General features: G+C 39.9%; 1 protein-coding gene across 2 annotated transcripts; it reads left to right on the forward strand.

Moving 5' to 3' along the window:
• Positions 1-374: 374 nt before the first annotated feature.
• LOC117986496 (organic cation transporter protein-like) lies at positions 375-11,414 on the forward strand. Of its 2 annotated transcripts, XM_034973334.2 has the most exons (7): positions 376-688; positions 2,109-2,343; positions 3,011-3,266; positions 4,097-4,425; positions 5,110-5,404; positions 7,298-7,479; positions 10,732-11,414. In XM_034973334.2, exons 1-7 carry the CDS (start codon positions 453-455, stop codon positions 10,897-10,899), a joined length of 1,701 nt encoding a protein of 566 aa, XP_034829225.1. In that variant the 5' UTR covers positions 376-452; the 3' UTR covers positions 10,900-11,414. The 2 variants fall into 2 exon arrangements, with proteins under 2 accessions (XP_069357857.1, XP_034829225.1); XM_069501756.1 differs by lacking the exon at positions 10,732-11,414 and having other exon boundaries at positions 375-688; positions 3,002-3,266; positions 7,298-7,503.
• Positions 11,415-11,472: the final 58 nt, after the last annotated feature.

Raw genomic sequence — 11,472 nt, forward strand, 5'->3', positions numbered from 1 at the left:
TTAAAAATAGATTTATCGAAGGCAACGCAATGCAACAATAATAAATAATTATTCGTAAATTAAACCATATTATTATATCTACCTCGAATATCGTAGATTTTGCTTAACTTTTAACGGTCAGCTAATTATGTAAAAAAAATATGGAATCAATAATGTAGCAAACCAACATATATTTTTGTAGATATAAGACTAAATTAACTAAGTTGCAATTAATTTAATTGATATAAGTTATTTTTTGGCCGTCATATAATTAATTATTATACCAAATTATTATTTTGTAGATACTCATAAATTGCAACTATTATAACAAAAATATTGTTGAATGTTTTGGATGCTATAGTTAAACAAACTGATGACTGACCTAATAATCCACATACAAACTCATTCGTCCAAGACTCTCAGTCGGGAGAGCTGCGTACTCCGAAAATAGCTGAAGCTTTCGTATATTCTAAATGCCCGAAGAACGCGATGCGATGGATTCAGCGGAAGTGAACGGGAGGGAAAGTGTTGTGAATAGAAGAAAACAGAGTGTGTTGGAAAAGCCACTGGATTTGGATGATGTTCTGGTGAACGAGCTTGGACAGCTTGGCTGGTTCCAGATACGAATCATTTTATTGGTTGTTATACCGATTATGATGGCTGCATTCATGAGCGAATATATCTTCTCCGCTGCTGCAATACCACACAGGTATTTACTAAATATATAAAGGGAAAAACTTATTGACTTAAATTATTTAGGTACCTACTGGTTCTTCTCGGTATGAAACCGAACCAATGGCAATAGTAGATGCATTTGACATTCAAAAGTAGATACTTGAAAATACTAGCTGATGCACGCGACTTCGTCCGCGTGTAATTAGGTTTTTTTTAAATCCCGTGGGAACTCTTTGATTTTCCGGGATAAAAAGTAGCCTTTGTCACTCTCCAGGTCTTTATCTATACCCATGAAAAAATCACGTTAATCCGTCGCACCGTTGCGACGTGATTGAAGGACAAACCAACAAACCAACAAACAAACACACTTTCGCATTTATAATAAGGGTGATACTGGTAAAAATAAAAACTTAAGCTAGCCTTATCTAATTACTATACAAATCATGCCTACGTGGAATGGTGCCAAGAATACTGGCTGCACTTCCTCGCTGGACAGCCAGGCTGATCCATTGCGCAAAAAATGAGCCAGCCCTTCGGTCACTAGATGAGGCTATTTTAATAAAAAAAAATATTTTCTATTCTAAAATTTACAGCTCAAATTACTGGGCTTAAAAATTTGAGATTTTACATTACGTTTTGCTTATAACGTGAACCTCAAGAAAAGATTTTCAAAAATTATTCCCGACCGAAGCCTTGGCGGGTCAGCTGGTGTAATATAAATCCTGACTTGTTTCATAGGTAATATTTGTCGTTTCATCAGGCTGTATCTAGTAGGTAGGCACTACATGCTTTCATGATGCAATGTCTGAATAGGTTTTCGTAATGTTTTTCTTGCAATTTAAATTTTGCAGACTATAATTTACAATCCTCGTTTATCAGTCCACTGTCCACTCCTTGTGTATTTGTAAGATTATATTATCTTAGTTGTATTCCTATCTAACTACTTTCTTCTCTTTAAAAAAAATATTTTAGAACTTTTTGAGCTGGCTTTTTGTTCACCTTTCTACTATCTCACCACATTGCATCGCCTGACGCCTAGGCGCATGAGTAAATATGTGGCCAAACTCTGAACCCGTAGGTACGTCAAAATACGTACTACGTCGTCGAAATTCCACGGACTCCGTTTCTTACGAACGAAAAGCGATTTGTCTACTCGTTTCTAATTTAAACCGCTAGGATACCTATGTAGTGCCCTTCTGGCATCAGTTATCCCTACAACTTTTTGTACGGGTATCTTCTAGGCAAGCGCGTTCCTCACTTGCTGCATCATCACTTGCCACCAGGTTTGATTACTACAAATAAATAATAATGGTATACAAATAAGGTCATTGAGACCGACAAAACGTCATAAATATAGGTATGAGTAACAGAGACAACGCTCGACAAATCCGAAACGTCATTCTAAAGGCCGACGTACATTACTTTCTGCCGCATACTGTAATTTAATTTTATAGGTGCTGGATACCCGAATGTAATGAAACTAGTAAGGAACACAAATATGATCCTGAGTGGATATTAAATGCGGTGCCGCAAACGAGTTCTGGATTCTCCAGCTGTCAAAGGTTTGCCTTTCGGACTCTGGGTGCTTATGGTACCCTGGACAGCTGCCCAGCTGTGTTGTTTGATCAGACCAAAATCGAGGAATGTCAAGGTTATGTTTACGAAAAAAGCAATTCAGTTGTTTTTGATGTGAGTACAAAACTTTCGGTTTAACTTTTTTTATGTGTATCCGCTCACTGACTTCCGACATGATGTCATCATCGTCATCATCATAAACAACCGATAGACGTCCACAGCTGGACATAGGTCTTTTGTAGGGACTTCCACAATCTACATGCCACTGTCTCACCTAATGAATCATTGAAAATTATATATCAGGCTTATTTTAAAATTGTTAGGTACCTACTATTGTTAGTTAACTATAAAATTGTTAGGTACCTACTATTGTTAGTTAACTATAAAAATACTGGTGTACTTGCAGCTTATTAAGTAATTAATTTAATTGTAGATTTTATATTGTCTTAGTTTAATACTATTTAGAAGTTTTAATTACACGTGTTGAGTTAGCCTATAGGTAAGTGAGTAGTCGAGTTTTTATAATTTGTCATAATATTATAATAATAATAATTTATTTGTATATCCTTGGCTTCCTATTAAATTAAATTAAATGTATTATTAAATTAAATTAAATTGAATTGAATTGAATTGAACTGAACTGAACGGAATTGAATTGAATTGAATTTAAAATTAAATTTAAAATTATTAGGTATTTGAACGGCCGTTACATATTTTTGACTGCTCGTAAATTTAAGTCATTCGTTGCCAACATCTGTAAAGTAACTTGCAGTGTTTTCAGTTCGACCTCGGTTGCCGAGACTGGCTGCGAGCTTTCGCCGGCACGCTCAACAGCATCGGCATTCTGCTGGCCATGCCCATCACGGGCTACATGTCAGATCGCTTCGGCCGCAGGTTCGCCCTCGTGGTCAACGTGTTTAACCTCAGCCTGATTGGCCTCATCAAAGCGTTCTCCGTCAATTACACCATGTACATGATACTACAGATTGTGCAGACCACACTCGGTGCTGGTACTTTCAGCTCGGCTTATATTTTTGGTGAGAATCTTGTTTTTTAAGGTTCCGTACCTCAAAAGGAAAAACGTAACCCTTATAGGATTACTTTTTTGTCTGTCTGTCTGTCAAGAAATCTAAAGGGTACTTCCCGTTGACCTAGAATCATGAAATTTGGCAGGTAGATAGGTCTTATAGCAGACATAAGGAGAAAAATCTGAAAACCGTAAATTTGTGGTTACGTCACAAAAAAAGGGTTTATGAACAAATAATTACTATTTCCAACTTTTAAAAAGTAAGATTACTATACCAAGTGGGGTAGCATATGAAAGGGCTTTATCTGTGCATTGTAAAACAGATTTTATTTATTTTTATGCAAAATAGTTTTTGATTCTAAGCTATTATGCTAATATTTAGTGTGCAGATGGCTATTATGACGTAGACATTCACTAAGTTTTTTTTTTTGAAAAGCCAATCCCTGAAGGGTTGAAACAGAGGTTTGAAATTTATGTAGTCCATGCGGACGAAGTCGCGGGCACCTAATTACTGTAAAAATCATAGCCGCGTGAAATGGTGCCAAATATACATGCTGCATTCATTTTTTAGATCCACCCATTTTAGGAGTGATTTTCATTTTCCATAATGTTTATGTTAACGCTTCTTATAAGTTGATAGAGCCTAACGGATTCGGAACTGTCATGTAGATTATGCCTAAAATTAGAACTGTCAAAAAATAAAGTCGTTACACACACACTCCGCTGAAGAATACGTTGTTTTCATTGTTCCTTCTCCGAATCTAAAAATTAGAAGATCTATGGGGTCTTCGGTGTTAGTTCTAATAACTAACAGTTTATTATTTTTGCTTAATTTTCCAGCCGCTGAACTGGTCGGTCCAAAATATCGCGTGCTAACAAGTGCCACGCTGTCATCTATATTTGCTATAGGGCAAGTGATTCTTGGAGCAGTCGCATGGCTGATCCAACCTTGGAGGTACATGCTGATGGCCCTCCACATACCAGGGTTCATAATCATAGCGTATTACGGAATATTGTCTGAGAGCATTCGATGGCTCATTTCGAAAAGAAGATTCGAGGAGGCGAAAAAGGTTTTGCAGACTGTAGCGAGAGTTAATGGGACCCAAATTAGTGAAAAGTCTTTACAAGCTCTTATGAGATCTTCTGAATCCCCACCGCCTAAGTTAAATGTAAGTTTCTTCTGCATTGCGTCGTATTCTGACATGCATTGCATTTCAACTTGCATGCAATATCAGAAACCTTCATGGAAGTGTCAACAACAACTGTACAAAATGTTGCTTAAATGGTATGAACTATGCGCGAACGCACTTACAACGAATGGACAATGGACATATTTATTTTTTTAATAATTTTGCATGGTTCTACAAGTTTTTCGTTCTTAAAATTGATTCGTGTATTGATTGATTACCAAATTGACCGTGCAATAATATTATACAGAGTGTAACCAGAATGCTAGCAAAAACGAAGACAGGTGATAGTATTGATGATTATTGATTACTGATATGATACCACAAAAAAACGCGAAAAAATATCCTATATTTTGTAAAAGTACACGATATATTGCAAATAAAACATCTGACTGACGCTAGAGATCAACGAACGTTGCATAAGTAGGCCATTCTGAGTCAATGCTACGTCGTAGTTGGGGCATTGACCCCAGTTTTGTACGCTATACATTGCGGGTTTGAAAAATACTAAATCACTAAAACTACAAAATATGGCAATTAATGGTTGTTGGTATTAGATTGTGTTTAGATAGTAGGTATAACAATAACGGTAAGTTTTTGCTAGCGTTTTGGTTACACCTTGTATCTATATTTGTAAAAATACTGAGCAAAACATCATTATTGCAGGACGGGAGTCCAAGCCTGGTCCATTCCATTGTACGTTCGCCAATATTACTGAGACGAGTGTGCACGACGCCAGTGTGGTGGATCACCACGATCTTCGTGTACTACGGCCTCTCCATCGACTCCACCAGCCTCTCCGACACCATCTACTTGAACTACATCCTGACCTGCGCCATAGAGATTCCTGGCTTCTATACCGCAGTATTTGTCTTGGACAGATACGGGAGAAAAGCTACGATTTCCTCGGGTTTCTTTTTTAGCGCTGCTTGCAATATTATTTTTGTTTTCATTCCTAGCAGTAAGTATTTTTATTTATTATCTACTAGCTTATGCTCGCAACTTCGTTCGTGTGGATTTAAGTTTTTAAAAATCCCGTGGGAACTCTGATTTTCCGGCATATAAAGCCTATGTCACTCTCTAGATCTTTAACTAAACCCATGCAAAAAATCATGTCGATCGACCGTTGCGACGTAATCGAAGGACAAACCAACAAACACACTTTCGCATTTATAAAATGGGTAGTGACTAGCTTATGCTCCCGACTTCGTCCGCGTGGACTACACAAATTTCAATACCCTATTTTACCCCTTTAGGAGTGGAATTTTTAAAAATCCTTTCTTGACGAATGTTTACGTCATAATAACTATCTGCATCCCAAATTTCAGCCCGATCCGTCCAGTAGTTTGAGCTGTGCGTTGATAGATCAGTCAGTCAGCTTTTCATACATTTAGATTTCTGATAAGATAATCTTAGACGGGCTTGATTTTTCTGCGAAAAAAGTCCTAGTTAAACATTTAATAACATATACCTAAATAAATAAAGATTTAAATAATTCCACACAAACTATGTCGTAGGATTAAAAAAGAATATTGAAAAATTCCTTCTTTTTTGTGAATCTGGTGTTTTTTTTTTATCAACCTTCACTAATTGTTGTTTACAGTTTACAGTTTACAATATCGTCCATCTTGCAATCACGTTGAGTAAATACAAGTGTGTGATGCATTCCGCTCAAAGTTTCATTCAACTCATTACTTTATCAATTGATATCTAAATTGGGACTGATTTGAAGTACTCGTACCTACCTACAGTTATTAATGTTGATTCAAGTGTTTCGTTCAATTCTTACGTACTTGTTGTAGTCATCATCATCATCAACATGATCAACCCATCACCAGCTCGCTACTGAGCACGGCTCTCCTCAGAATAAGAGTTTAGGTTAGAGTCCGCCACATTGGTCGATTGGCAAACTTCACACACATTTGAGAACATTACGGAGAACTCTGAGGCATTCAGATTCCTCACGATGTTTTCCTATACCGTTAAAAAAAGTATATTAATTTATTTCGCTAATTAAATGCAGCGATACTTTTGCGTTGCGTAACATTCCAGCCATACAAATCTGCATGATATTGCTTTTCGACCACAGAGCTAGGGATAGCACAGACACGGCAGTCGTAACAAAAGTTTTATAAATACCTAATTCAAAGCGTACAAACAATTGGTGTAGTAATAAGTATTGTTTGTACGCTTTGAATTAGGTATTTATAAAACTTTTGTTACGACTGCCGTGTCTGTGCTATCCCTAGCTCTGTGGTCGAAAAGCAATATCATGCAGATTTGTATGGCTGGAATGTTAAAAAAAGTGATATTTAATTGCTTAAAAGTCATATTAACTCCGAAAAGTTAGAGGGTCGTGCCCGGGATCGAACCCCTGGGCTCTGGACTCGTTGTGGAAATCAAAATAAAAACGAAGGGTCAGAATCTTGAGTATATTACATTCTAAGATTTTAAGGCGCAATAGGGTCTTCGACTGTAGTAATAAAATGAAGTGATTTAAAAAAAATTAGATAAACATAATGTAAAACACAATAATATAAAATGATACTCGTATAATATTATTAGTAACTAGCTTATGCTCGCGACTTCGTCCGCGTGGACTACAAAATTTCAAACCCCTATTTAACCCCCTTAGGAGTTGAATTTTCAAAAACACTTTCTTAGCGGATGCCTACGTCATAATAGCTATCTGCATGCCAAATTTCAGCCCGATCCGTCCAGTAGTTTGAGCTGTGCGTTGATAGATCAGTCAGTCAGTCAGTCAGTCAGTCAGTCAGTCAGTCAGTCAGTCACCTTCTCCTTTTATATATTTAGATTAAAATCAAGGAAAACATTTATTTTTATTTTTCCCCAGATTTGTCGGTGTTTCGCCTAATAATCTTCCTGCTGGGAAAGTTCGGCATATCGATGGTGATGACGTCACTGTATCTGTACACCTCGGAACTGTATCCTACAGAGTTCCGCCACAGCCTCCTCGCCTTCTCGTCCATGATCGGACGGATTGGATCTATCACTGCTCCACTAACTCCTGTACTTGTAAGTTGATCCCTCTATCAGTACACCTCGGAACTGTATCCTACAGAGTTCCGCCACAGCCTCCTCGCCTTCTCGTCCATGATCGGACGGATTGGATCTATCACTGCTCCACTAACTCCTGTACTTGTAAGTTGATCCCTCTATCAGTACACCTCAGAACTGTATCCTACAGAGTTCCGCCACAGCCTCCTCGCCTTCTCGTCCATGATCGGACGGATTGGATCTATCACTGCTCCACTAACTCCTGTACTTGTAAGTTGATCCCTCTATCAGTACACCTCGGAACTGTATCCTACAGAGTTCCGCCACAGCCTCCTCGCCTTCTCGTCCATGATCGGACGGATTGGATCTATCACTGCTCCACTAACTCCTGTACTTGTAAGTTGATCCCTCTATCAGTACACCTCAGAACTGTATCCTACAGAGTTCCGCCACAGCCTCCTCGCCTTCTCGTCCATGATCGGACGGATTGGATCTATCACTGCTCCACTAACTCCTGTACTTGTAAGTTGATCCCTCTATCAGTACACCTCAGAACTGTATCCTACAGAGTTCCGCCACAGCCTCCTCGCCTTCTCGTCCATGATCGGACGGATTGGATCTATCACTGCTCCACTAACTCCTGTACTTGTAAGTTGATCCCTCTATCAGTACACCTCAGAACTGTATCCTACAGAGTTCCGCCACAGCCTCCTCGCCTTCTCGTCCATGATCGGACGGATTGGATCTATCACTGCTCCACTAACTCCTGTACTTGTAAGTTGATCCCTCTATCAGTACACCTCGGAACTGTATCCTACAGAGTTCCGCCACAGCCTCCTCGCCTTCTCGTCCATGATCGGACGGATTGGATCTATCACTGCTCCACTAACTCCTGTACTTGTAAGTTGATCCCTCTATCAGTACACCTCAGAACTGTATCCTACAGAGTTCCGCCACAGCCTCCTCGCCTTCTCGTCCATGATCGGACGGATTGGATCTATCACTGCTCCACTAACTCCTGTACTTGTAAGTTGATCCCTCTATCAGTACACCTCAGAACTGTATCCTACAGAGTTCCGCCACAGCCTCCTCGCCTTCTCGTCCATGATCGGACGGATTGGATCTATCACTGCTCCACTAACTCCTGTACTTGTAAGTTGATCCCTCTATCAGTACACCTCAGAACTGTATCCTACAGAGTTCCGCCACAGCCTCCTCGCCTTCTCGTCCATGATCGGACGGATTGGATCTATCACTGCTCCACTAACTCCTGTACTTGTAAGTTGATCCCTCTATCAGTACACCTCGGAACTGTATCCTACAGAGTTCCGCCACAGCCTCCTCGCCTTCTCGTCCATGATCGGACGGATTGGATCTATCACTGCTCCACTAACTCCTGTACTTGTAAGTTGATCCCTCTATCAGTACACCTCAGAACTGTATCCTACAGAGTTCCGCCACAGCCTCCTCGCCTTCTCGTCCATGATCGGACGGATTGGATCTATCACTGCTCCACTAACTCCTGTACTTGTAAGTTGATCCCTCTATCAGTACACCTCGGAACTGTATCCTACAGAGTTCCGCCACAGCCTCCTCGCCTTCTCGTCCATGATCGGACGGATTGGATCTATCACTGCTCCACTAACTCCTGTACTTGTAAGTTGATCCCTCTATCAGTACACCTCAGAACTGTATCCTACAGAGTTCCGCCACAGCCTCCTCGCCTTCTCGTCCATGATCGGACGGATTGGATCTATCACTGCTCCACTAACTCCTGTACTTGTAAGTTGATCCCTCTATCAGTACACCTCAGAACTGTATCCTACAGAGTTCCGCCACAGCCTCCTCGCCTTCTCGTCCATGATCGGACGGATTGGATCTATCACTGCTCCACTAACTCCTGTACTTGTAAGTTGATCCCTCTATCAGTACACCTCGGAACTGTATCCTACAGAGTTCCGCCACAGCCTCCTCGCCTTCTCGTCCATGATCGGACGGATTGGATCTATCACTGCTCCACTAACTCCTGTACTTGTAAGTTGATCCCTCTATCAGTACACCTCAGAACTGTATCCTACAGAGTTCCGCCACAGCCTCCTCGCCTTCTCGTCCATGATCGGACGGATTGGATCTATCACTGCTCCACTAACTCCTGTACTTGTAAGTTGATCCCTCTATCAGTACACCTCAGAACTGTATCCTACAGAGTTCCGCCACAGCCTCCTCGCCTTCTCGTCCATGATCGGACGGATTGGATCTATCACTGCTCCACTAACTCCTGTACTTGTAAGTTGATCCCTCTATCAGTACACCTCGGAACTGTATCCTACAGAGTTCCGCCACAGCCTCCTCGCCTTCTCGTCCATGATCGGACGGATTGGATCTATCACTGCTCCACTAACTCCTGTACTTGTAAGTTGATCCCTCTATCAGTACACCTCGGAACTGTATCCTACAGAGTTCCGCCACAGCCTCCTCGCCTTCTCGTCCATGATCGGACAAAATTAAAACAGGTGACCAAAAGCAAGCTAAAATTTATAAAATTTATAATGGGGAGTGCTCCTAAGAGCTTTTTGACCTCATTCCATCCTTTTTTTCCTACAACCGCACCACCTGGGTGTCTGGTGCACTTCGGCCACCCGTTTTGTGCCAGATCCTTCTTTCCACGCACATGCTAACTGTAGAAACTCCCATCGGCGGTGTTTCCACTAGATTTCAACATGGTTATTCAAGGGACGAACCAACAAATTCCTGAAAGGTCGGTAACTCATCGGCAGTTTCTCCGGTGCTACAAATATTCATGGGCGGCGGTAATCACAACATTTTATTATTTTATTTCATTTATTATTCATACATTCCAATATTGATTATATAAATTATTAAACAATTATTTGTATAATTTCAATATTGAATCCCCGTTGGGGCACAGCAATTTTAGCAGCGAGACGGCGCTTATTAATCGTCAAGTAGATATAGGCTACTTCGGTTAGGATTTTTTTATACATCGATGAACGCTATATTATTCTAACGATATGGTCTGGAATTTTATTAAAAAATTCGAATACATCGAGTTGGGACCCGTACTGTGTATTTTTAGTTTAGAGCTTGACACGATCATATTAAGTTTACGTGAAGGACGAAGTTCATAAAAACGCGACATGTCTTCCAGTTTTGTGAAGTTTTGTGAAGTTCAGGTTGACCGGCCTGCTTGTTTGCTCGATATTTGTATTAAAAAAACTTATCTTAGTTGAGCAAAATGATATATTTCAGATGAACTATTGGCACGGCATCCCCTCAATGCTGTTCGGAGGTATGGGCATCCTCTCTGGTCTGCTGGTGCTCACTCAGCCTGAAACTCTGGGAACCAAAATGCCGGATACTTTAGCGGAGGCTGAAGCCCTTGGCAACCCTGAATCCAAGCTGCAGCATCCCAGTTGATCTTGCTTCTTAATATTAATGGGGCCAATTCTCTTGTAATACACAATTTCTAAACATAAACTAAATAAACAGGTTTAAATCTAGTGCTATCCTTTTCTGCAAGCAACATTATGAAAGGGATAGCAATAGATTTAGACGTATTAGTTTAGAGATTGTATGTACAACGGAATTAGCTACAATGGCGCCGATCCTTTCGTCTTTCACTGAACTAAATTTAGAGTATATCTGCATCTTTCTGTTTTCAATATTGCTAAAAAAGGACGGGACATGAATTTTACATTTAAAGACTCAAAATTTTAGTGCACGCTACAAAAGTCACGAGGTTTGCCAGTTCTAAATTAAACAGTCAAATTGTGTCTGTCGTTTTCATATAACATTGGTAGGAAGGGGATGTGAATACTCTAAAATTTAGTTGTGATCAGAATCAGTACCAATGCCCTTTTGTCTAACATATTAAGTTCTCTTATTTAATGATATACCTAGTAGTTAATAAAACAGTGATATTTTTAATGGTTTTGAAATGTTTTAATTTCCATGGTGCAACTAATTAGAATCCGATGAAAACGACCTTTT

This window comes from Maniola hyperantus, chromosome 11, assembly GCF_902806685.2.
Source record: "Maniola hyperantus chromosome 11, iAphHyp1.2, whole genome shotgun sequence".
NCBI classification, from domain to species: Eukaryota; Metazoa; Arthropoda; class Insecta; order Lepidoptera; family Nymphalidae; genus Maniola; species Maniola hyperantus.